The 27,850-nt window shown below is 41.5% G+C and overlaps 1 protein-coding gene across 3 annotated transcripts; it reads right to left on the bottom strand.

Moving 5' to 3' along the window:
- Positions 1-151: 151 nt before the first annotated feature.
- Positions 152-27,650, bottom strand: crk (v-crk avian sarcoma virus CT10 oncogene homolog). Of its 3 annotated transcripts, XM_069911684.1 has the most exons (3): positions 26,601-27,650; positions 2,492-2,585; positions 228-316 (listed from the first exon to the last, which is right to left on the bottom strand). In XM_069911684.1, exons 1-2 carry the CDS (start codon positions 27,369-27,371, stop codon positions 2,526-2,528), a joined length of 831 nt encoding a protein of 276 aa, XP_069767785.1. In that variant the 5' UTR covers positions 27,372-27,650; the 3' UTR covers positions 228-316; positions 2,492-2,525. The 3 variants fall into 3 exon arrangements, with proteins under 3 accessions (XP_069767783.1, XP_069767785.1, XP_069767784.1); XM_069911682.1 differs by lacking the exon at positions 2,492-2,585 and having other exon boundaries at positions 152-316; XM_069911683.1 differs by lacking the exons at positions 228-316; positions 2,492-2,585 and adding an exon at positions 10,198-11,248.
- Positions 27,651-27,850: the final 200 nt, after the last annotated feature.

Here is a 27,850-nt window from a genome sequence, read left to right as displayed (position 1 = left end):
GTGTTCCAATAGTCAAGTTAACTGCAATCTTACTGGGCTTGTGTAAACAGAGGACCAAAGTCTTGGGTGCCAGGATGGGTGGGAAGAAGTCTGTCAGGAAATGGCACTGTATAAAGTCTGTTCACATCTGTAATTCATATCATTGTTCCCCCCCCCCCCCCCCCCAAAACATCTCCACTCAGCTTAGGTCCTCCTCAGGGTTCTGCTGATCCAGAAGCCGGACGTGGGTAAAAGGGAAGTGACCGTGTTTACCATTGCACTCTCCTTCCCATTGGCCACTCACGTTGATCTTAGTTACCTTCACCAAGTCTCCAACCTATAAGAAGAAACAAAATCAGTCACAATAGAAGTCAAAAACATCAAAAGAATGTAAAGGTGCTGACACAAGGTTCATATCCCTTGCGTAATTTTTTTCTTATGCTACAGGGGGCATTAAACTGATTTTTTGAGTTTATACCAGCTCCCAGTGCAATCCTAATTTTATTCCCTCACTTGAAACCTATTTTTCCTGATTTGCCCTCAAATTCCCCAACTACTATCAGTAATGAGATGAAAGAGGTTACGCAATAAAGTTGGCGAACTGGCCAAAGAATCTTCCACAGACTTGCTTATGACAACCACACGTTTTAAAATCTACTGGGCATGACCCGATGTTAAAATCCTGCAAGTACATTCGCAATTATAAACCGGGGAGGTGGGGGAAATTCACCAACCCAATCTGTCCTTGCCTCTGCAACAGGCTACAAAACTTAAAACAAGTGAACATCTTGCACGAGATGGACATGATACGGACCAAAAATCAGTAGTATGCTTTGCATACTGAAATGAACATGTTAATCAGACTTATTTTGTTATCAATGTTTCTTTGCAACATATTTTCATTTGGTAATTATAAACTTCAAGGTATTTTACTGTTAACCATTTCTGCTAACAAAAACAGATAAAGCTTCAGCTATGCTTCACATAGAACAAGGACAGTAAAGCATAGGCCCTTCAGCCCATGGAATGGTTGATCTATGGAAACTTTCCTTCCCTTCCTCACAGCCCATAATCCTCCATCTTCTTATATCCATGTGCCCCAAGAGTCTTTTAAATGTCCCTATTCTATCAGCTTCCACCACCAACTCCAGCAATGCATCCCAGCACTCATCACGTTCACTGTAAAGATCTGCCTTGACATCTCCCCTAAGCTTCTCCCCACTTATCAAATAGATGTGCTCTGGTATTGGCCGCTGCTGCCCTGGGGAAAAGGTGCTGGCAGACCACTCTCTTCATGCCTCTCGTGTGCCTCTGTTAAGTTGCCTCTCATCTTCTGTCACTCCAAAAAGAGAAGCCCTAGCGTACTCAGCCTTTCTTCATAAAGACATGTTATCCAGGTAGCGTCCTGGTAAATCTCCACTACATCCACATCTTTCCAATAATGGGTGACGAGACCTGAACACAAGTGTGGTCTCACGAGTTTTATAGAGCTGCAACATTACCATACAGCTCTCGAACCTAGTCCTCCAGCACACCATATCAGAATTAGAATTTATTTGTTATGAAATTCATAGTGCAAATGTTCATATTATGACCATCTTACTACATTACTATATAAAAGTAAAAATACTAGTGCACGAAAAGTGAGGCCGTGTCTTTGGTTCATTGATCATTCAGGAATCTGATGGCAGCAGGGAAGAAGCTGTCCTGGTGCCACTGAGTGCTCGTCTTTAGGCTTCTGTATTTTTTTCCCCAAGTGAAGAGGCCAGTGGGGTCTTTGAGGATAGAGGCTGCATTTTTAAGACACCGCCTCATGTCGATGTCCTCGATGGAGTGAAGTCTGGTGCTTGTGATGCCGCAGGCCAAGTTAACAATCCTCTGGAGTTTATTCTTGTCCTGAGAGTTGGCAGCTCCATACCAGACAGTGATGCCACCAGCCAGAATGCTCCCCACAGTACACCTGTAGAAGTTGACGAGAGTCTTCAGTATGTTCTTTTAAACTGCAGCACCTGGGTAGCCCTCCTGGGACCCAGGTGCGATTAGTGGGGCAAATCATCTACCCTTTTTATTAGTGACGCCCAGTTTTAGAACTCCAGCCAGAGGATACATCAACTGTCAATTTTATTTTAAAAAGATCCGCCCTCCTAATTCCTAAAGTATAGGTCCAATCCACATGGACTCTCCTCTCATGGCAAACCTAACGACCTTCACTGCCTCTATTGCTCGTATATCCATTCTTAGAAGATAAGGAAGCAAGGAGTGGTCCCATAAGATTTCCAATCTTGTATTGAAATCCTCCTGCCATTCAAATCATTTACCTTCTTAATTGCTTGAAGCTGCATGTGACCTTTTACTCAATATTGCAGAAGGAAACCTTGGTCCCCTCCAAACAAAGAAACCTTTCAATCTCAGCATTTAAAAACATTTGTTTTCACAGAACTTGATCTTTTTTTTAACATGTTATCCCATGCATAATTTCCTCACCCATTTCCCTGGCTTGTCTACATCCTACCTGAAGCTTCTCTGCATCCTTCTCAAGGTCCACATCACCACCTAGCTTTGTATCTTACAGCAACAGTTGGAGTTGTTAATATCAAAGGCCAGAACTGTAAGTAGGAATGGAAGAGATAAACAACAGGTAAATGTAGTGTTAATAAGACTCTTACTATACTTGGGAACTATGACGATATTTAGGGAGGCACAATGCAATGGGAGCAGGTAAATTCATACCATGTCATTGTGTTGACACCAAGCCTTGGATGAGCCTCCATTTTATGTAAATTTTTTAAACCACAATTTCACCTGGTCTGATTATTTTTCTATGCAAGAAATAATTTTTTTTTTAAATTGGCCCTCCCAGCCCACGAGCCCGTACCACATAAATATCCCAATGAACCTACATTCCTGTACATTTTGATGGGTGGGTGGAAACCAGAAACACCCAGAGGAAACCCACACAGACCCGTGGGGAGAATGTCCTATAATTTCCAACGGTGGAAGCCTTATTGGTATTCCACTTACCTCTATAAACTCCTCCTGCCTTGCAACCCTCTCGGCATGAATCCTCCAATTCTAGCCTCCTTCATTAACTTCTCTATAACCATCCTCGTCTTGTTGACAAGGTCCAAAGTTCTGAAATCCCCTTCTACTAGATTTTCCATAAAATCTTCCTCTTTAACCAAGCTTTTGATCATATTCCCTGCAAAGCCCACAGAGCAGAACATTCACAGAAAAAGTACCAGCAGGCTCCTAACATTGAGAAACATTAATCCTTCATGAGGAGAGAAAAGATCAAACATAGGAAATTGCACAAAATGGCTGGACGAACTCAGCAGGTTTCACAGCGCCTATAGAAGATAAAGGTGCCTGAGATGTCTGAGTCCTTTTTCGTTACAGTATGTACAAAGAGCTCAGGCCAAAATGTTGGTTATATATTTTTATCTCCTATAGATGCTGCAAGACCTGCTGAGTTCCTCCAGCATTTTTATGTTTTTAACTATAATCACGGCACCTGCATACTTTCGTGTTTCACTCCACTGGAAGTTACAGTTTAGTCATTGTGTTAAGCATGTAACAATATTAATATTTGGGGAGAATTTATGATTTAGAGTAGGTCACACACATACACACATTTTAAAACAGATCTTATTTGAAAGACTGAAGAATTCACATTGCAGGATCTCATGCCTTTCACAAGTAGGTGTTAATTGAATTGGTCATAAAATGCTTGACCATTGTCTTGCTGGAGTCATGCTGTCCATCAGTACCCTTTCTGCAAAGTGCTTATAGAAAGGTCACTCCTGGATTTTGTATATCTAACAACAGATGGGCACAGAAGAAAGAACTCCTGTTGTTTTGCTCAGGAAAGTGGGGGTTTTGCAAGACATGAGTCACATGCTCTCTTTGGAGTTTCAGTTGGAAGAGAGAGAGAGAGTTGAGTTAACAGCTCAGTCTGTCAGTCAGTGTTTGGGACACTGACAAGTAACTGAAAAGTGCAATCGAGGGAAAACAGTTTGAAACTGATGAAAGCAAGTTCCAGAGCAGGAGATGGCTGGAAGTGCTATCTGTCTGATCTTTCTCTTGAAATAAAGAATGGATCTCTGTGGTAGCTTGAAGAAAGAGGTTACCATCTAGAAGACGCTGATGGGGCAAGTTTCATCAGCAAGACCCTGAGGTGACTAGTGGTGGTACCTCAGTTGTGGAAATCCTGGAGCAACAAATATCTCTCTTTGCAAACCCTACAAGAACCTTCCTGAGTGGTAAACATTTACCTTTCAAGCACCAAGCCTGGTGAACTTTAGACATGTTAAATTCTGTGCACAGTATGGTGATGGCCTGCAACGAGAGAACTTGGAAGAAGGAAAAGTGAGATTGAACTGTGAACCCAAGAACTTTTCTTGAATTTACACACATTACATACACGTGCACTTTGGGTTAGTTAAGTATAGAGTTAAGTTAATGTTTGATTCTATTTTGATGTTTAAAGTTGATTAAAAACCACTTGTCTTGGTAAATGTGTATTGCTGCTGGGTTTTGGGGTCCTTTGGGCTCGTAACAAGCACCAAAACCAGGCCAGGACAGCATGAGTTAGATGATCTTACTCCAATAATTAAGCAAAGCCCATCCAAGACTTGAAACAGTATGTTTATCTGGTGATATTCTTTCAGGGAAGAGAGTTCGATGCTAGAAATCCAGCAGGTTCAGACTGATAAGTCACTCAGCTATTAATATGTCCTTGCACATTGAGTCACTGACTTGCATGAAGGCTGGCCGCCATCAGGCACTGGCCGCCATCAGGCACTGGCCGCCATCAGGCACTGGCCGCCATCAGGCACTGGCCGCCATCAGGCACTGGCCGCCATCAGGCACTGGCCGCCATCAGGCACTGGCCGCCATCAGGCACTGGCCGCCATCAGGCACTGGCCGCCATCAGGCACTGGCCGCCATCAGGCACTGGCCGCCATCAGGCACTGGCCGCCATCAGGCACTGGCCGCCATCAGGCACTGGCCGCCATCAGGCACTGGCCGCCATCAGGCACTGGCCGCCATCAGGCACTGGCCGCCATCAGGCACTGGCCGCCATCAGGCACTGGCCGCCATCAGGCACTGGCCGCCATCAGGCACTGGCCGCCATCAGGCACTGGCCGCCATCAGGCACTGGCCGCCATCAGGCACTGGCCGCCATCAGGCACTGGCCGCCATCAGGCACTGGCCGCCATCAGGCACTGGCCGCCATCAGGCACAGCCGTTTAAAATGTGAATCATTCCACAAAGTAGGCAACCATAAGGGCAACACCCTGCTGCTGAGGAAGTCACAAATTGCAGCTAAAAACTAAAGAAATCCTCCATTTAGTTTTGCTCCTGAACACTTAAGTTGGATTTTTCAATGACTTCTTTGGGAACAGGGGGGTGCAGGGCAAAAGAGTTGGTGTTATTGACCTCCCGATCTCTACATTTTACACAAACCTGGGCCTGACCTATAGCTCAGGGATGCAAAGCTCAAACAAGTTGTTCTGCTGTTTGGCTTTAACCATTTATCTCCCTCAAACAGTGGCAGGAAAACATTACACTAAACCATAGCCAGGATTTTAACTATCAAACAACTAATGACGGCACAGACAAATTCATTTAATAATCTAGTTTTGTACTAAAGGTCAGCAGGAATGGGGATCACTAAACTACTGAGGTTGCCATGGAAATGATCTGGTTCCCTAAAACGGAAGAATTCTGTCATATTTACCTTCTGGTCAATATCTACCTCCAGACAATGTGGATAACCCTTTGGGGTGTTTGGTTCGGTGCGGACTAGAAGGGCCTAATGGCCTGTTTCCGTGCTGTAATTGTTATGTTATGTTATGTTAAATGGCCGAGATTACTTAAATTCCAAAACTAAACTTGAAATTATTGTTCCTCTTTCCAAAGTTGCTGCTGTTTAGCCTGTTGAATAGCACCATCATCTTGAGCTTTACTTCACACTTATATCACCTGAGGCTTTTGTCTTTGGCCTGTCGTCTTTCAATTGCTCTCTATTTTTAAAAACACAAAAATGCAAAATGATGAAGGCTAGACACAAACTCTGCAATTCATCTTGGACACTGCCATTCTCTCTACTTGACAGTTTTAAAAGCAAATTATGTGGGAACACAAACCAAGGAACAGGCCATCAGCTATGAGGGGAGGTTGGACAAACTGGGCTGTTTTCTATGGAGGCAGCTGTGGTAAGTCCATCACAGGTGTTCATCTTCCATACATTCCAGGCATTGCCTTAAGCAGGCAGCCAACATCATAAAGGATCCCCATCACTCTGGTCACAACCTCTTCTCACTGCTAACCTTGGGTAGAAGGTACAGATGTCTGAAGAGTAGCACCTCTCGATTCAAGAACAGTTTTTCCCCCCAACAGCTATCAGGTGCTTGAACCTCCTCTTACTATACGAAACACAAATGAGTCAGATACAACAAAAAGGCCTGTCTGAACTTTTGTTTCACCGGTTTTTGTTGCACTAGGGTAATTAAAAAATTATTAATCAATCTTTTGTATTTATTATTTCAATACTATACCTTAAATTTAAAGAGATAATGTATAATACACAAAGTACTTGTTGGCTGCAGCAAGCAAGAATTTCAGTGTATCTGTGTATTGTGCAATGTATTTGACAAATTTACAAGTTTATAAAATTATTAGGGGGGGGGGAAAGATCTAAAAAGATGTGCAGGACAATTTCTTTTTTTAAAAATCAGGAAAGGGTGGGTGTCTGGAACAGACTGTCCGGAAGCAGGCATGATAGTAAAACACTGAAGAGGCTTCCAGACAGGCATATGAATCTGAATCGAATTGAGACGTGCATCATGTGCAAATAGCAGAGTTTCAGTTCAATTTGGGCATCATGTTTGATGCAGATGTCGGCTAAAGGGCCTGTTCCTGTGCTGTTTGAGTTCAGTGTTCTGGACCACAAAATGCTGGTGCAACAGTTCCAAGGATGGATTCATTTTTAAATTTTAATTTAGAAACACAGCATGTAATGGGCCCTTCTGAGTCCCTGCTGCCCGAATACACTCACGTGACCAATTAACCTTCTAACCCCACTTTCTTTGGAATCACGTACAAACTCTTTCCAGACTGCAGCTGATTTGGACCTCGTCACTGTTGCTGTATAGTATGTGGCGCTAATCACTACTGTTAACTCTGCCGCCCAATCTTCAGAAGCATGGCTGCTCACTTTAACTAGATTAATCTCCTGAGAATGGCCAATTTGGATCAGAATTTCCAATATTTGAGAAAGTAAAATGTTTGAAGAGCCATCACACTACTCTCAAACTTTTCATCACAGGCTCGTGTGCACTTCATTTCTCCCTGGTTTCAGGTTCATCTCTCACACCATTCACTGGTTGGTTGCATGAAAGCTCCACCCCAAACTTCATAAACTTCAAAATTCTACATTTATTCACAAAAACAATGACTTGTAGACCAGGCTAGCATTTTGTATTTCTCACACCTGTAATGAAACAAGAGGCTGCCATCTGGCCCACTGGGTCCATACAGACTCCAAAGGAACAATTATATTAGTCCCATTATCAACCCATACCTCTGCCATTTTTTCTCTCTCACACATCCATCAAATGTTTAATTCTTTTTGATAATTTATAGTAACTAATTAACAATACAGCACAAGCTCCTACTGTTGCAATTCTGATTAAGTGGTTAACTCCCTCGTCTCTTCCATTATTGAATTGTATAATCAAAGTAAAGAAACGTGATAGCCTGTTTGGGGCCCCAAACCTTGGTGAGCGAGGAGATGAGGGCGCAAGTGTTGCATGTCCTGAGGGCACAGGGGAAGGTGCCAGAGGTGTGATGGGTGGGGAGGGATGAGTGCGCACTTGCACCCACACTTCCTCCCTCACCAAAGACTGGGGCCCCAAGCAGGCCTTTCAAGTGAAGCAACACCTGTACATCCAAAGACTTATTTACTACATTGGAGGGACCAATCGCAGACTGGGAGATTGCTTTGCTCAGCATCACCGCTCCATTCGCAACCCAGTGGCCAACCACTTCAATTTTCAATTCCGAGTCACACTTCCACGCTCACGTCTGTCCATGGCCTTGTGTTCTATCCCACCTTGACCACCTGCAGATTGGAGGAATACCACCTTATCTTCCAGTCAGATGGCATTAACATTAACTTTACTGCCTTCTTCTAAACCTGCTCCCCTTTCCTCCTTTTCCTACCTTTCCATTTCCTCCATCCATCCAGCCACCCTCTCATTACTGCTGTCCCCTCCCTCCTTTCTCCACCTATTATCTCCTGCCTTTGCCACCCCTCCCTGACTCTTTTTGTTTGAACGCTTGCTGGTATTTTCTCATACTTTGATGAAAGGCTCAAGCCAAAAAGGTTGGTTATATATCTTTATGTATCTACATAAAGGACACTGACCTACTGAGCTTCTCCAGTATTGTGTGCTTTTTACTTCAACCCTGATCTCTAACAAAATGTTGTGATTTACTTCACCTGCTTGATTATAAATATCTAAATCATCAGTTTTCTGGGAAGAGTGTTCTAGTACTGCAACACGTACTCTTGCTGCTATTAAAATCGAGCGTTAGTTTTCCTCCAATGTCTTGCATTCTGCAATTTAATATATACCGGTACATCTGCGCTCACACTAGGTAGCGAGTATGTGAGAGGGATTATGTGGCTATTAAACAGTCCCCATTTTCTGTAACATGAAGCCACATCATCTGCGCGCGCACACATCAAGAAATGCAAGTTAAAAGGAAGAGCCAACCCATCCCATATCCAATAAGAGAAAAATTTAGATCTCAAATTTCAGGCTGGTGATTTGTGAATTCTGCAAGGGTAAATTCCAGTTATTTGAAAGGCCATAACGCAGGGGTCATCTATATCAGGAAATAATGTTAAAATTCAATTCACTGCCTTCATAAATCCACGGAAGCTCGGGTGAAAAAAAAATTTTTTGGACATTCCTGAATTTAACAAAATATTTAACTCCCTGTATTGCAATTAATTCACTATCATTGCCTCAAAGAGAAGCATGCAAATAAATCCTCCACAAATGATCTATTCCAACGCATGATTTTTTTTCTTTCACATCAATATCCTCTGGGTTTTTCCACCGATATCCAGTGGATAGCAGCCAAGAAAACCAGACAGCACGCTACATTTTTTAAGATTGCAGCATGAGAAGGGAGGATATCATTGGGAACTCCCACTAACTTCATTCTTTCTGTGGACACTAATAGAAAGTCATCAGTGGTCAAAATGTAGTTCTGAAAACAGCTCAAATTTGTTTAAACTTTTAAGAATAGTAATTTAATGTATAGTTCTCTATTCTGTTTTAATGCAGAAATTAATTTTGAAAGTCCAGCCTCAATCCTAATTTAAAATGCTGTCCGGAATTTTGCATTCTCCTCCTGGTTTCTCCCAGGAGTTCCAGTTTCCTCACTCACGGGGATTGGTAAATGGCATCTGTAAATTACCCCCTCATATTGGGCAACTGGTAGAATTTAGGAGTAATTAATGATGAAATGGAACTGGAATAGAATTTGTGTGAAGAGATATTTGATCATCAAGAGCCTCTCTCCACGAAATTGATTTGGAGGATGCACAAAAAAGATTTGTTAAGGTAGCTCTAGCCGTAGCAAAAAAATGTATTATGTCAACCTGGAAATCGGAAGATAATTTGAAAATACAACAATGGTATATAGAAATGAATAAATGTATTCCATTAGAAAAAATAACATATAGTTTAAGAAATAATATTGAAATATTTGAACAAATATGGGAGCCTTACATGAAACATAATCGCGAAAACCTACCGGGGACATTCACTACCTAAATTAACGAAAGGAGAAGGAAATGAAAAGAATAGATTCAGTGGAATTTCTTGTTTATTTTTATTGAATGACAACATTGTTTGACTGGTTTAATGTATCCTAGATTTTGTACTTTAAATGGACGGGAGGGGCGAGGTAGGAGGGTGGGATGGGAGGAGAGAGGGGGGGATGGAGAAAATGGCACTGTATATATTTGAAAAGGAAAAAGTATGTATCATGGTTAATGTGGTTTATGGTGTGAAAAATAAAAAATTTAAAAAATTTTTTTTAAAAAAAGAGCCTCTCCATGCTCGGAATCATGTTTTTGACCCAAGCTTCATATAAGATTTTGTCCATCTATATGGAAGATGAAAAATATCTGGGTTAAACAAGATCTGCAGAAGCAATGCACAAAAGACAGAGAAAAATTCAGTTCATGCAGCATTGATAGAAATGCAAGATTAAGGGATGGTTTAGGTAGCAAGACAAGTTTCTTTGAAGTAGTGCCCCAATGATTTGAGGACAGCAACAAGAAAGAAAATTGGATGAAGTCTGACTCATCAGACTCTTTTTTTAGTGAGACCACATTTATAGTGTACCATATACAGTTTTCATCTCCTTAGGAGAGAATTCAAAATGGTTCATTGGATTGATTCCTGTAATGTAGAAGACAATGGAAGGTTGGAAGGAGGGGACAGGATGCTATTTTTGGAACAGAACAACACAAGAGCAGGCCCTTTGGCCCACAATGTCTGCATAAAACAAGTCACAAATTAAACTAAATCTCTGCTGCTTCTAGACGATCCATGTCTCTTCTATTCCTTGCATATTTGTTTCCACCCCTACTCATGGCAATACATTTCAAGTCACCTTTTTTTAGTGTTCATACCATGATCGCACAGTAAGGATGAAACAGTGTTTCTCCAGGACCATGGAACATATTTACATAAATACAAGTTAAACACATTGAAACATTAAAATATTAAGACGTATACAGTAACAGACCTTTTCCGCTGACTTCACTATCCTCTGCAGAGTCTTGCAGTCCGAGGTGGTACAGATTCCATGGGAAATGGACCATTTCAGGAACCATTCCCTACCACTGTGTTAAAACAAACTTGCCCTACACATTTCAACTCTCCTTCACCTTAAAAACCTCCTCTGCCACGGCTGCCATCGATTTGGATTGTCTTATCAACAAGGATATAGTTTTAACTTTTCATTTAGAGAAACATAGAATTCTTCATAATTCAAGACAAGAAATGAGACAATTAGTAATTACAGCTCGACTAACAAATTATTACCGGGGTAAGCATTAGAAATCAGAACTTTACATAACTGAGAAGTAGAAAATGCTGTAAAGACCTGACAGGTTAGTTTTCCTCCATGTATCATCTTTCCATAGCTGGTCTGGTAAATTAGGATTTTGTGTACTGCTCTAAAATGATGAGAAAATCTTTAACACATTTCAAAATGCAATCACAATAAACCAGAAATAATTGTGACAATGGAAACATCATGATGAACACAGGAACAGCCCCTTCATCCCACGTGTCTGTGCTGAATATGTCCAAATCAAACTATACATTTGCTGTCTTAACCTGATAGATACATCTTCATTCCCTTCGTACTTGTGTATCCATCTAGAACCACTACTCTTTATTTGCTTCCACCACTACTCATGGCAGCCTGTTCCAAGCACCCATCACTCAAAATATTTGCTCTGCGCATCTCCCTTAAACTTCACTTTAACTCCGTATCTTCTAGAGTGTTATACTCATGCATCTCATGATTTTATAAATCTCTACAGAGATCTCTACCCACAAGTCCATGCCACCCAATTAACCTACAAACCTAGTACATTTTTTAGAGGGTGGGAAGAAACCAAAGAATCTGGAAGAAACCTACGCAGTCACAGAGAAAATGTACAAACTCTCCACACACAGTGTTGGATTCAAACCCAGGTCCATGGCGCTGTAATGGTGTCACAGGGTCTAAATTTTCTGTGCAATTTATGAACAGCATCAATGTTTCCACTGATCTACTGCACACCTTTCAGGTGCGACATCCTGACTCTTCATTCTCAAGCCTATAATGGAGCATCTTAAAGCTTACAAAATGTCTATGATCTTTTACAAGGCACTCTAATGTCCTGAAATTTGGAGTTACTTTTACTGGAGTTCTTGACAGTGCAAAAGGGGAACCAGAATGAGGATTTAAGGTGCAACATACTTCACAAGATTAGGCCACACAGAGTTAAGGATGATAGATTAACATGCATGTAAGAGCAGCTAACTAAAAAAAAGACATAATGGACCATTTCCAAAATAGCATAGTGGCACATCACAGCTCAGCAGGGGCTTCCATTACGTACAACTGTTACAGCGCCAGCCATTGGCACTCAAATCCAGTACTGTCAGTAAGGAGTTTGCACGTTCTCTCCATGTCTGTGCGGTTTTCCTCCAGGTACTCGTTTCCTCCCACCCTTCAAAAAGTACAAGAGCTGTAGGTCAACTGGATGTAATTAGGTAGCATGGGCTCGTGGGCTGGAAGGGCCCGTTACCATGCCATGTCTAAATTTAAAATACTGATGACCTGGATGAAGGATCGAGTATTCTGTAGTCAAATTTGCTGATGGTACAAAAATGTGTGTTAACATGTTGTGAAGATGACACAGAAAAAAAGGGATATAAAGATTAAAAGAATGGGCAAGAAGTTGACAGATAAAGTATCATGCAAATGTCACTTTGGAAGAATAAACAATCAAAGTAAATTGTGAGAGATTAGCTACACAATTGCCTTTATTAAAGAGGATATGATGATTAAAGGTACTGCAATTTGGATGCAAATTTATAGCCCCCCCGCCACGAGGCCACCATACCTGGGATATTGCAAATAGTTTTGGGATTATTCTTTTTTTAAAAATTTTTTATTTTTCACACCATAAACCACACTGATCAAGATACATACATTTTCCTTTTCAAATATATACAGTGTCATTTTCTTCCCCCCCCCCCCTCTTCCCATCCCACCCTCCCTACCTCCCCTCCCATTCATTTAAAATACAGAATCTTAGATACATTAAACCAGTCAAACAATGTTGTCACTCAATAAAAATAAACAAGTAGTTCCACTGAGTCAATTCTTTTCATTTCCTTCTCCTTCTGTCATTTTAGGTGGTAGATGTCCCCGGTAGGTTTTCTCTATTGTGTTTCATGTATGGCTCCCATATTTGTTCAAATATTGTAATATTATTTCTTAAATTATATGTTATTTTTTCTAATGGAATGTCTTTGGTCTTTGTCTCTTTGGCTTGGCTTCGCGGACGAAGATTTATGGAGCAGGTAAAAAGTCCACGTCAGCTGCAGGCTCGTTTGTGGCTGACAAGTCCGATGCGGGACAGGCAGACACGGTTGCAGCGGTTGCAGGGGAAAATTGGTTGGTTGGAGTTGGGTGTTGGGTTTTTCCTCCTTTGCCTTTTGTCAGTGAGGTGGGCTCTGCGGTCTTCTTCAAAGGAGGTTGCTGCCCGCCAAACTGTGAGGCGCCAAGATGCACGGTTTGAGGCGTTATCAGCCCACTGGCGGTGGTCAATGTGGCAGGCACCAAGAGATTTCTTTAGGCAGTCCTTGTACCTTTTCTTTGGTGCACCTCTGTCACGGTGGCCAGTGGAGAGCTCGCCATATAACACGATCTTGGGAAGGCGATGGTCCTCCATTCTGGAGACGTGACCCATCCAGCGCAGCTGGATCTTCAGCAGCGTGGACTCGATGCTGTCGACCTCTGCCATCTCGAGTACTTCGACGTTAGGGATGAAAGCGCTCCAATGGATGTTGAGGATGGAGCGGAGACAACGCTGGTGGAAGCGTTCTAGGAGCCGTAGGTGGTGCCGGTAGAGGACCCATGATTCGGAGCCGAACAGGAGTGTGGGTATGACAACGGCTCTGTATACGCTTATCTTTGTGAGGTTTTTCAGTTGGTTGTTTTTCCAGACTCTTTTGTGTAGTCTTCCAAAGGCGCTATTTGCCTTGGCGAGTCTGTTGTCTAACTCATTATCGATCCTTGCATCTGATGAAATGGTGCAGCCGAGATAGGTAAACTGGTTGACCGTTTTGAGTTTTGTGCGCCCGATGGAGATGTGGGGGGGCTGGTAGTCATGGTGGGGAGCTGGCTGATGGAGGACCTCAGTTTTCTTCAGGCTGACTTCCAGGCCAAACATTTTGGCAGTTTCCGCAAAGCAGGACGTCAAGCGCTGAAGAGCTGGCTCTGAATGGGCAACTAAAGCAGCTTCGTCTGCAAAGAGTAGTTCACAGACAAGTTTCTCTTGTGTCTTGGTGTGAGCTTGCAGGCGCCTCAGATTCAAGAGACTGCCATCCGTGCGGTACCGGATGTAAACAGCGTCTTCATTGTTGGGGTCTTTCATGGCTTGGTTCAGCATCATGCTGAAGAAGATTGAAAAGAGGGTTGGTGCGAGAACACAGCCTTGCTTCACGCCATTGTTAATGGAGAAGGGTTCAGAGAGCTCATTGCTGTATCTGTATTTATTCATTTCTATATACCATTGTTGTATTCTCAAGTTATCTTCTAATTTCCAGGCTGACATAATACATTTTTTTGCTACGGCTATCCTAACAAATCTTTTTTGTGCACCATCCAAATCAATTCCAAATTCTTTGTTTTTTATGTTACTTAGGAGGAAGATCTCTGGTTTTTTTGGTATATTGCTTTCTGTAATTTTATTTAATATCTGGTTTAGATCTTCCCAAAATTTTTTCACTTTCTCACACATCCAGATTGCATGAATTGTTGTTCCCATTTCCTTTTTACAACGAAAACATCTGTCAGATACTATTGGGTCCCATTTATTTAACTTTTGAGGTGTAATGTATAGCCTGTGTATCCAGTTATATTGTATCATATGTAACCTCGTGTTTATTGTATTTCTCATAGTTTCAGAGCATAACTTCTCCCATGTTTCCTTCTTTATCTTTATGTTTAAATCTTGTTCCCATTTTTGTTTAGTTTTACCATTTATTTCCTCATTCTCCTTTTCTTGCAGTTTAATATACATATTTGTTATAATTTTTTTGAATATCATTGTATCTGTAATGACATATTCAAAATTACTTCCCTCTGGTCACCTCAGACTGCTTCCCAATTTGTCCTTCAAGTAGGATTTCAGTTGGTAGTATGCCAACACTGTATCTTGAGTTATATTATATTTATTCTTCATTTGTTCAAAGGATAGTAATTTATTTCCTGAAAAACAATTTTCTATTCTTTTGATTCTTTTTTCTCCCATTCTCTAAAGGAAAGGTTATCTATTGTAAAAGGGAGTAACTGATTTTGCGTCAGTAATAGTTCTGGTAATTTGTTTTATTCCTTTCTACATGAATCTTCTTCCAAATATTGAGCAGATGATGTAATACTGGAGAATTCCTACGTTGTACCAATTTTTCATCCCATTTATATAATATATGTTCCGGTATCTTCTCCCCTATTTCATCTAGTTCTAATCTAGTCCAATCTGGCTTTTCCCTTGTTTGATAAAAATCTGATAGGTATCTTAATTGTGCGGCTCTATAATAATTTTTAAAGTTTGGCAGTTGTAAGCCTCCTTGTTTATACCATTCTGTTAATTTATCTAGTGCTATCCTCGGTTTCCCCCCTTTCCATAAAAATTTCCTTATTATTTTCTTTAACTCCTTGAAGAATTTCTCCGTCATGTGTACTGGCAATGTCTGAAATAGGTATTGTATCCTTGGGAAAATGTTCATTTTAATACAGTTTATCCTTCCTATTAGTGTTAGTGGTCAGTCTTTCAAATGCTCTAATTCGTCCTGTAATTTTTTCATTAGTGGATAATAATTGAGTTTATATAGATGGCCGAGATTTTTATTTATTTGTATACCTAGGTATCTTATTGCTTGCATTTGCCATCTGAATGGTGATTCTTTCTTAAATTTTGAGAAATCCGCATTATTCATTGGCATTGCTTCACTTTTATTTGCGTTAATCTTGTAACCCGACACTTCTCCATATTCCTTCAATTTCTTATGTAATTCTTTTATTGATAGTTCTGGTTCTGTTAAGTATACTATAACATTGTCCGCAAATAAACTGATTTTATATTCCTTGTCTTTTATTTTTATCCCTTTTATATTATTTTCTGTTCTTATCAATTCTGCTAGTGGTTCTATAGCTAACGCGAACAATAAGGGTGATAGTGGGCATCTCTGCCTTGTTGATCTGCTTAAATTAAATTGCTTTGATATATATCCATTTACTGTCACTTTCGCCAATGGCGAAATAATGCTTTAATCCAATTAATATACTTCTCTGGTAAACTGAATTTTTGTAATACTTTGAATAAATAATTCCATTCTACTCTGTCAAAGGCCTTCTCTGCGTCTAAAGCAACTGCTACTGTTGGAGCTTTATTCCCTTCTACTGCATGAATTAAGTTAATAAATTTACAAATATTGTCTGTTGTTCGTCTTTTTTTAATAAATCCAGTTTGGTCTAGATTTACTATTTTAGGTACATAGTCGGCTAATCTGTTTGCTAATAGTTTAGCAATTATCTTATAATCTGTGTTAAGTAAAGATATTGGTCTATATGACGCTGGTGCGAGTGGATCTTTCCCTGTCTTTGGTATTACTGTAATTATTGCTGTTTTGCATGAATCTGGTAAGTTTTGTGTTTTGTCAATCTGGTTGATTACTTCCAAGAGGGGAGGAATTAATAAATCTTTAAATGTTTCATAGAATTCTATTGGGAATCCATCCTCTCCTGGTGTTTTATTATTTGGTAGTTTTTTTATTATCTCTTGTATTTCTACTATTTCAAATGGTTCTGTTAATTTATTTTGTTCCTCTATTTGTAATTTTAGTAGTTCAATTTTAGTTAAAAATTCATCTATTTTGTCTTCTTTCCCTTCGTTTTCAATTTGGTATAATTGTTCATAGAATTCTCTGAAGTTTTCATTAATCTCCGTTGGATTATATGTGATTTGTTTGTCTTTTTTCCTTGATGCCAATACCATTCTCTTAGTTTGTTCTGTCTTAAGCTGCCATGCTAGAATTTTGTGCGTTTTTTCTCCTAGTTCTGTTTTGTCTTCATTATGTTCTTCTCCACCTTATATGTTTGTAGTGTTTCATATTTTATTTTTTTATCTGCCAATTCTCTTCTTTTAGTTGTGTCTTCCTTCATTGCTAATTCATTTTCTATATTTACTATTTCCCTTTCCAACTGCTCTGTTTCCTGATTGTAGTCCTTCTTCATCTTGGTTACATAACTTATTATTTGTCCTCTGATGAACGCTTTCATTGCATCCCATAGTATAAACTTATCTTTCACTGATTCCGTATTTATTTCAAAGTACATTTTAATTTGTCTTCCAATTAATTCTCTAAAATCCTGCCTTTTAAGTAGCATGGAGTTTAATCTCCATCTATACATTCTAACTCTATTGTCAATATCAAGGGTGAATGGTCCGATAATATTCTAGCTTTATATTCTGTTTTTCTTACTCTATCTTGCATACGAGCTGATAACAGAAATAGGTCTATTCTTGAGTATGTTTTGTGTCTACCCGAATAATATGAATATTCCTTTTCCTTTGGGTGTTGTTTCCTCCATATATCCGAAAGTTGCATTTCTTGCATCAATTTAATTATAAATTTGGTTACTTTGTTCTTTCTGTTAATTTTTTTCCCAGTTTTATTCATGTTTGAATCCAAATTAAATATGTTCCCTTGCGTGTCTGCTATTTTCAAAAAAATATCTTGCATAAATTTTTGATCTTCTTCGTTAGGTGAATGAATATACATTGAGTAAATTCCAAAACTCCGAATTTATCTGACATTTTATCATTACATATCTCCCTGCTGGATCTATTATTTCCTCTTCTATTTTGATTGGTACATTTTTACTGATTAATATAGCTACTCCTCTAGCTTTTGAATTATATGATGCTGCTGTTACATGTCCTACCCAATCTCTCTTTAATTTCTTATGTTCCATTTCAGTTAAATGTGTTTCTTGCACGAATGCTATATCAATTTTTTCTTTTTTCAGTAAATTTAGCAGTTTCTTCCTTTTGGTTATGTATTCCGTTAATATTTAAAGTCATATAGTTCAACGTAGCCTTTTCATACTTTGTTTATCTTCGCTTTCCGTTTCCTCATCATCACCTTTCCTTCTTAACCATTTCTGCTTTCTTGTTTTGAACACTTTATAAGACAACATTTCTAAAAGATCAAACATTTTCCTTATTCTCCTATCTAAAATTTCTTTAACCCCATTATCCCCCTCCCCTTCCTGAGTTGCCCTTTATCCCTTGTCGGGCAACCACATCTCCCCTCTCCATTTGGATTTGCGAATTCACTCGCAAGCATCAACTGATTTTGCAGTGACCGTAACTCCTCCCCACCCAGCCCCCCCCAGAAAAAAATTCAATTTTCATATATAACAAAGGTCACTTTTTAAATTCCCTCCTTACTTCCTCCGTTCCCTTTCATTCCCTTATTAATTCTTATCTATACTCTATATATTTTCCTCTAAATACGGATACACTCATGTACACACATATCCAGGTGTATGTATACATACACACCTATATATATATATATATATATATATATACACCCATATACACACATACATATAGTTCATGGTCATTTTTACTCTCGTTACATGTCTTCATCTCTCTGCCCGTTTTGTAGTCGTTCTGCAAATTTTTGTGCTTCCTCCGGATCCGAGAATAGTCTGTTTTGCTGCCCTGGAATAACTATTTTAGGTACCGCTGGGTACTTTAACATAAATTTATATCCTTTTTTCCATAGGATCGTTTTTGCTGTATTAAACTCCTTTCTCTTCTTCATGAGTTCAAAACTTATGTCTGGATAGAAAAAATTTTTTTGACCTTTGTATTCCAGTGGCTTTTTGTCTTCTCTTATTTTCTTCATTGTTTTCTCCAATATATTTTCTCTTGTTGTATATCTTAAGAATTTTACTAAAATGGATCTTGGTTTTTGCTGTGGCTGTGGTTTCGGGGCTAATGTTCTATGTGCCCTTTCTATTTCCATTTCTTCCTTTAATTCTGGTCTTCCTAGGACCCTGGGGATCCAATCTTTTATAAATTCTCTAAGATTCTTGCCTTCTTCATCTTCCTTAAGGCCCACTATCTTTATATTATTTCTTCTATTATAGTTTTCCATTATATCTATCTTCTGAGCTAACAGCTCATGTGCCTCTTTAACTTTTTTATTAGATTCTTCTAATTTCTCTTTTAAGTCCTCTACTTCCATTTCTACGATTGTTTCTCGTTCTTCCACCTTGTCCACTCTTTTTCCTATATCTGACATGACCATCTCTATTCTATTCATTTTTTCTTCTGCACTTTTAATTCTTCTTTTTATTTCACTAAATTCTTGTAATTGCCATTCTTTTACTGATTCCATATATTCTTTAAAAAAATATATATCCATTGTCCTGCCTTTCCCTTCTTCTTCCATTTCTCTATGTTCTTCTTCTTCTTCCTCTGGGTTGGTCATCTGTTGTTTCCTTGTTTTCTTTTTACTCTCTTCTTTCTTGTTCTCGTTGTTTTCTGTGTTCTCTTCCTGTTGCTGTGTTGCAGCTGTCATCCTCAGCTGTGGAGATCGACTCCTCAGCTGTTCCCCCCTCCCGTCAGTGTTTTTTTTCATGCGCATCGCGCATGCGCGACTGGCTCCACGAGCCATTTTTGTAGTTCCGAGCCCGGGACTTCCACTGACCTTAGGGAGCGGGCTTCTCTCTCCGCGGCGGGCCTCCTCAGACAGGTAAGGCCTTCACCTTCTTCTTCCGACGTTCTTTCTTCTTTTCTTCTTCTGTTGCTTTCGACTTTTCTCTCTTCGCTGCCATTTTCTTCCCACCTTTACTTTTACTTTGTTTTAATTTTTATTCTTGTACCTTTGTGTTTTGTGTATTTTTTTTAAACTTTTCCAGAGAGGGCTGGAGTTCCCTGACCGGCCACTACTCCATCACGTGACTCCCCTTTGGGATTATTCTTAAGAATACACTTGCTTTGGAAGCAGTGCAGAAGGTTCACTAGGTTAACTCTTTGGATGAAGGATTTGATGTACAAAAGAATAAGCAGGTTGCCATCTACTCATTAGACCTTACTGAAGGATTAAACACTGACAAGATAACACTGAGAGGATCCTTCCCCTCATGGTACATCTTGCATGAGATATCAGAGTTTCTGCAAAAGGATTAGGTTTCATACAGAGGAAGAGAAATTATTGAATCTCATGATCCTCTGGAAATTTCTACCTCAGTCATGGCTCTAGTATCTGTTAGCTATTCAGAAAAGACTGTTTTCGTTAGCTGCTCCCTTTATCCATGTCAACATATGACCTTCAAACTTAATTCCTGGTTGTCACTATGTCTGAGAATCTGTCCTAGAGCCTCCACGTCGTTGCAATCACGAAGAAGGCTCGTTAGCGGCTATATTTTGTAAATTATTAAAGGAGATTTGGTATGACACCAAAGATTCTTGAAAAATTCTACAGGTGCATTGTGGAGAGTATTCTGGCTGGTTGAATCACTGTCTGGTACAGAGGTGCCAAAGTTCTGAACAAGAAAAGACTCCTGAGAGTTGTTAACTCAGCCTGCAACATCACGGGATCTAGACATCACTCCATCTACAAGAGGTGACATCTTAAGAAAGTAACCTCTATCCTCAAGGACCCCCACCACCCAGTCCTCATCCTCTTCACACTGCTACTATCGGGAAAAAGGTACAGGAGCCTAAAGATGACCCCTCAGCGGCACAAGGACAGCTTCTTTCCCTCTGTCATTCAGATTCTACCCTGGGAAGAAGACTGAATATATTCACTTTATCCATGCCCCTCAATTTTATACACCTGTGAGGTCATGCCTCAGTTCCTGCCTATTTAACCTCACCCTCTAACTCAAGCCCCATAGTTATAGCAACATCCTGGTGAATCTCCTTTACACCTCTTCCAGCTTATTGATGTTCCTGTTGTGCAGGCAGAACTGCTCACAGTAAGTGTGATCTCACCTACTCTTTGTCAAGCAGTTTATAGAAATGTTTGCACTAATGATGCTGCAAACAACAAATTCCATGACTTGCCCATGACAATAAATTCTGATTTGGATTGTTTTAGCTGGAGATTCAGAAGCTGAATGGCGATGCAATAGAAGTGCACCATGGTTGGCATAATGTCTTTACAGTGCCAGTGATCAGGACCAGGGTTCATCCCGTTCTGTCTGAAAGGAGTTTGTACATTCTCCCCAAGTCTGCATGGGTTGTCCCTGGGGCGGGGGGGGGGGCCTCGGGTTTCCTCCCACCATTCAATATGTACTGGGAGTTGTAGGTTAATTGGGTGTAAAATGGGCAGCATGGACTCATGGCCAAAATGGCCTCTTACTGTGTTGTATATCTAAATTTAATTAAAATTTTTAAAATTTAAAGTGCATAAAATTAAGAGATGCATGGATTGAGTCTTTTACCAAGAGTGGAAATGTCAAATACCAGACAACATAAGTTTAAGCCAAGAGGAGAAAGTAAAAATTTGAAATATGTCTTTTGAAAAAACACAGGAATGGTCAGTAACCAGAGCACCCTGCCAAAGGTAATAGCATAAGCAAACACTATAAGCAAGGTTTAAAAGGTATTTAGACACGTGAACAGAGGAATATTAACCATTTGCAAATGACCTGTTCCTGCACTCAACTATACATCAGACTCATTGAATGTGTTTGAGGCAGAGAATGACAATTAAATCTCAAGGAACTCAAGGGTATGTGAGAGAGCAGGCAAGTTGGGAAGCCAAGGCCAGCTAAGCTTCGATCTTAATGAATGCCAAAGCAGGCTTGAGGGGTTAACTGGGTTCGTCCTCTAAAACATTGCTGGAAACAGGGGTGCTTTTTTTTGCTACTTTAGTTTATGCTCTTAGAGGTACTGTAATGGAGTGATATTGCCAACTCTGCAAAATACTCCAAATCCACTGAATGACAAGTGAACTTGTGAACTGTCCTTTCTGAGATCAACATCCCCAACATTGTGGCCTTAATTACATGGTGTCAGGACTGATAAGCACGTCATGTCAACATTCTGAAATAGACACTCTATTTGAAGCTGTGTGACAGGATGCGATTACCACACAGATGGGAAACAATTCAGGATTAATAAATTGCAACATTCCCACAAACTCTTGGGAATCCCTGGTCCAAGATACCACAAAGTGGAGAAGGAGCATTCATGATGGCACAAGAAACCTTAAGGCCATGCATCTTGAACACAGCAAAAGTAGAGCACAAATATCAGAAAGGGTGAAACACCTTGCAAACTATCCACCAGTCACAACAGATACTTCCTATCCCATCTTTGAAAAAGTCTACAAGTCCCATATTGACATCATCTGCTACATTAGACCTGCTGATAGTACATCCCAGCTTCTACTACACAAAAGGTACAAATCTACTCTATATTTTCTCCAAGGTGTTAACTTAATAGTAACACTCAATTCTCTCATTTATGTACTCCAGTCTTGATCCAATAAATTGAACTCACAAGTTAGGTTGCAATTTTGGGCTCCCATTTACAACCCAAGGCCAATTAAACCTCTTAGGTGAGTTATAAAATGACATACATGAATATTTAAAAGCAGAGCAGCTCTGATTTCTTCTGGATTATCAACCAATTAGTCAAATACTTCGTTTGTGGACATTCCTCTTTGTAAGTTGGCTGTCTCGAGTTTCTGAGCTCATAAATGATTAGTAATTTGCAGACGATAAAATTGGTGCTGTAATGGTCAGACATGAAGCAGTGGCAACTTTACCACAGGATCCAGATCAGATGGGAAGGAGAGCTAAGGAACAGCAAATGGAATTTAATTGAGAAGTGTGAGGTGCTGCACTTTCGCAAGTCAAAGCAGGGTATCCTGGAGAGTGAGTGACCCAAAGGGACACGTGCAGAGTTCTTTAAAAGTTGTAACTCATGTGGACAAGGTGATTGGTATATTCATCCTCATTGGGCATGGTTTTTAGATGCAACTGTAGAAAGAGTAGGTGATACCACACTTAAGAATACTGTGAGCAGTTCTGCCCCACAACTACAAGAACATCAATAAGCTGGAAGAGGTGTAAAGGAGATTCACCAGGATGCTGCTACAACTCGGGGGCTTGGGTTATAGGGCAGGAACTAACGCGTGACCTCACAGGTGTATAAAATTGAAGGGCATGGATAAAGCGAATACATTCAGTCTTCTTCACAGGGTAGAATTAAGAGGACAGAGGTTTAGGGTGTGATGGAAGAAACTTAAGAGGAACCCAATAGGAAACTGTGAGAGGAAATTACAGAAACGTTGGGAAGAGGCAAGTTCTGATCCCATCATTGCTTTTACCAATTCATTCCAATATTTGAGAGCTTATCGATTACATTTGCGCTGTTTATGCATACACATTTTGAACATCTTGGTTTAATGACTACTTTAACAGTCCCATGTCCAAGAACTGCAATCCAAACACTGTGGTTTTTGTACATAACTAAAATTCCTTGCATAGATACCTGCTGGCTTTTCGTTAATCTATTCAATTTATATTAATTGTGTGAAATGATAAGACCAGAAACAGGCTATTCAGCCCATCATGAGCTGAACCATTTTCCCACTGTCCAGCCTTCTCCCCATTACCTTTGATGGCCTGGCTAATCAACTCCAAGAGTCTCCTGCTATTCAATAAACCAATGGCTAATCTGTTCACCTGTGGTCAACTTTAATCTTACTTATTAAAAATCTACTAGGCATTTTTAAAATATTGAGGGAATGGTTCCACAGCTATTTGAGGAGAAACTTCTGAAAAAAGACTTGGTTCTCACAATTTTTGCCTTAATCCAACTTTTGTAATCAAGCAACACCCACATATTAAACATTTTTAGGGAAATAATTTATCCAACAGATGTTTCCACATACCCACCAAATATTTAGGCAAAGCTTTCTGCACCATCGCAACCTCACAGCCAAAACAATTTCTATTTGATTTTTTACCCCCTAAAACTAGTAAATCTAGAATTATTCCTGCTGTTAGAAACACTTTGTTTATTCAATAAAAATGCTCAAAAGCTAATTTGTTAAATCGCAACCTCTTTCAGGGAGTGCAACTACAAGACTGAAGATTCTCAACATTAACCAAGACCTTGACAAGGGTGGATGTGATGTGGAGAGTGTGCAAAGGCTACAACTTCTTGGGGAGTTGGGTGGCAAAGAGAGTGAGCAAATGCAAGTTCTTGAGAGTCACCATCTCAGAGGATCTTTCCAACACAGTAATAGCATTGTGAAGAAAGCATGTCAGCCCCTTTACTTCCTCAGGAGTTTGCAAAGATTTGGTATGACAGTGGAAACCGTGGCAAATTTCTACAGATGTGACTACATCACTGTCTGGTGTGGGAACACCAATACCCGAGTGGAAAGCACCACAAAAGGTAGTGGACACAGCCCAGGATATCACAGGCAAAACTCTCCCTACCATTGAGAACATCTACAGAGAGAACTGCCGTCAAAGAACAGCAGCAATCATCAAGGATCCACACCACCCAACACACACTGTTCTCCCTTCTACCATCAGGAAAGAGGTAAAGGTGCCACAAGACTCACACCACCTGGTTCAGGAATCCCTCCACCATTAAGACATAAACTGAATCAAGGACTCATTTAAAGATTCTTACTTTTGCACTTTATTTTTTTCCTCTCTGTATTGCAGTTTCTTTACCATTTATTTATTTAAATGTATATGTTGGTTTTTTTTTTCCACTACCAATCAGTGGTAATTCTGCCTTGCCAATAATAAATCTGAATCTAAGAGTAATTATTCCTGCTGTTGGAAACACTACTCAGTCAATAAAAATGCTCAGAACAGTACAGTACAGGCCCTTTGGCCCTCGATGTTGTGTTGACCTATATATTCCTACCAAAAAAAATCTAAACACTTCCTACCTCATATCATTCTATTTTTTCCATCCATGTGCCTAAATCTCTTAAGTCCCCGTTTCAGTATCCACCACCATCGCTGGCAAGGCATTCCAGGCACCCACTGAAAAAAACTTACCCCTGACATCTCTCCTAAACTTTCTTCCCTTCACTTTGTAGAGAGTTCACCTTTTGTGCAAAGATATTGTATGTGAAGGCTGCAAATTCTGGAGGGGGGAGAGGGGATGACAAAGAGAGTGAATAAATTTAAGTTCTTTAGAGTCACTATCTTGGACGATTTTCCTAGACCCATCAAACTAATGGCATTGTGAAGTATGCACTCGACTTCCTTGGGAGAAATAAATTATTTCCCTTAAAATGTTTACTATACGGGTGATGCTTTATTACAAAAGTTGGATGAGGTCAAAAATTGTGAGGACAGTGTCTTTCTTTAGATCTTTGTTGAATCTCAACCTCTTTCAGGGTGGATGTGATGTGGAGAGTGTGCAAAGGCTGCAACTTCTTGGGGAGTAGGGTGGCAAAGAGAGTGAGCAAATGCAAGTTCTTGAGAGGCACCATCTCAGAGGATCTTTCCAACACACTAATAGCATTGTGAAGAAAGCATGTCAGCCCCTCTACTTCCTCAGGAGTTTGCAGAGATTTGGTATGACAGCAGAAACTGTGGCAAATTTCAGTGGAAAGCACTACAAAAGGTAGTGGACACAGCCCAGAATATCACAGGCAAAACTCTCCCTACCATTGAGAACATCTACAGAGAGCACTGCCATCAAAGAACAGCAGCAATCATCAAGGATCCACACCACCAACACACACTGTTCTCCCTTCTACCATCACGAAAGAGGTGAAGGTGCCACAAGACTCACACCACCAGGTTCAGGAATAACTCCACCATTAGACATATCCACACCAGAAACTACTGTTACTGAAGTCTGTCAGCATGAGCCAAGACCTTGACTAAAGTACAGTACGTGTTAAGTGGGGAGTGTGTGATGGCATAGATTTAGATAGATTTCAGACTTCTTGTCAGAGACATCACATACAGTCCTGAGATTCTTTTTCCCGTGGGCCAGGCAGAATTATCACTTATTGGTAGTGCAAAAAAAAAACTGTACACAACATACACATGTATCAAATAAAGAAATTTAAACAAACCAACTGCAAAATATAAAGAGAATTTTTTTTAAAAAATCAATAAAGTGCACAAGAGTCCTTAAATGAGTCCCTGATTAAGTTTATTGCAGAGTCTGATTTGGAGGGGTTGCAGCTGTTCCCGAACCTGAAGGTGCAAGTCTCATGGCACCGCTATCTCTTTCTTGATGGCAGCAGCAAGAACAGAGTATGTGCTGGGTCGTGTGGATCCTCGATGATTGCTGCTGCTCTCCGACGGCAGTGTTCCCTGTAGATGTTCTCTATGGTGGGGAGGGTTTTTACCTGTGATGTCCTGGGTGGTGTCCACTATTTTTTGAACTTTTTACAGGGCTTTCTGGTCAAGGGTATTGGTCAAATGGTGGAGGAAGTCAGCCAGTCTTTCAGTGACAATATCTTTGTCTCCTATGGATGCTGAAAAACAGGCTGAGATCCCCCAGCATTTTGGTGTGTTTTTAACTGCAATCAGCATCTGCAGAATTTCGTGTTTCATTTGGAGGTATTAGTGTCCCCCAAAAAATACCATGATCCAGCTGATCAGCACACTCCTGTAGAATTTTGCCAGGGTTTGCGATGTCATGCCAAACTCCTGAGGGGGTCGAGGCACCGATGTTCTTTCTTCACGGGGATGGGTGAAGGCATCAAGTCACCTACCTCCAGGGCCAGCGCCGTCTTGTCGTAGGCATTGGGGACCCGCTTCTGGAAGGCCCGGGCGTACACCGGCCCATTCTGGAGGTTGGGCAGCGGGGTGCTGACATTGGGCTGGGCGTAGGGCCCGAACTCCTGGTGCTGATGCTGGGGGCCGTCGGGACTGCCCAGCCCCGGCCCCAGCGCCGAGCCGGGCCGGCACCTCTCCACGTAAGGCACGGGGATCATGCCGCAGCGGCCGTCGGCGTTCTGCGCGTTCCACCACTGCTCCTCGGGCTTGTCCACGACGCGCAACAGGTCGCCCTTACGGAAGGGCAGGTCCTCCTCGTCGTTGCCGGCGAAGTCGAAGAGGGCCCGCACGAACTCGGCGTCGGGGCGAGGCCGCGGCCCCACTGGGCCGGGGGCCGGGTGCGGAGGCCTGGCCACGGGCTCCAGCAGGGTGGTGGTGTCCAGGTAGTGGATCTTGTAGAACTCCAGCAGGCCGGGCAAGTGCTCGAATTCCTGGTCGCCGATGCGGTAGCGAGTCGGGGGGGCCGCGCCGTCCTGCCCCGGGCCTGGGCCTGAGCCCGGGCCGGCCTGTGGGCGGCTGTTGATGATGTAGTGCGACACCTTGGAGTTCTCGCTGACGCTCAGCACGTAGTCGCCGGGGATGGTGCGGCTGTCCCTCACCAGGAAAGTGCCGTGCCTCTGGCCTTGGAGGAACGACACCGCCTCGTCGCGCCTCATGCTGCCGAAGTACCAGCTCGCCCGGTCCTGCACGTCGAAGTTCGCCGCCATCGCCTCAGCCCCCGGCCGCCACCACTAGGCCGCAGGCCTCAGGGCCGCCGCCTTCCTCCCACGGCGCTCAAGGGCGGTGCTCAGGGCGCGGGGTTCGCCTCATGGAACCGCGCGCGGGGTTTCTACACCTCGAAAAGGGGGGGGAGAATGAGCGGCCGCCCTCCTCTCGCCCAGCGCCCGCAGACCGAATCGAAACGGAGCCGCCACTCTCCCCGCCGCCGCCGCCGCCGGACCAAAATGGCGGAGGCTCCGAACTCGGGGGGAGAGACGGCCGGAAACTATGACCTCACCCGCCGGAAGTTGAGGGCGGGAGCGGTCGTCATGTTGGGAAGGTCAGATTGGGCTTGGAGCCACAGCTGAGGTGACCTGCACTTCTGTAGCGCCGCACAGCGGCCCTTGGCCTGTATTCGCTGGACTGCAGGAGCATGGATGGGATGTTGAGGGCTTGAAAGGCCCTGGTGAGTCCTCACTTGGAGAAT

The sequence above is a fragment of the Narcine bancroftii genome, chromosome 14, assembly GCF_036971445.1.
Source record: "Narcine bancroftii isolate sNarBan1 chromosome 14, sNarBan1.hap1, whole genome shotgun sequence".
Classification (NCBI taxonomy): Eukaryota; Metazoa; Chordata; class Chondrichthyes; order Torpediniformes; family Narcinidae; genus Narcine; species Narcine bancroftii.
The sequence above is the reverse complement of the archived record's forward strand: the minus strand, read 5'-3'. Positions and strand labels throughout refer to the sequence as shown.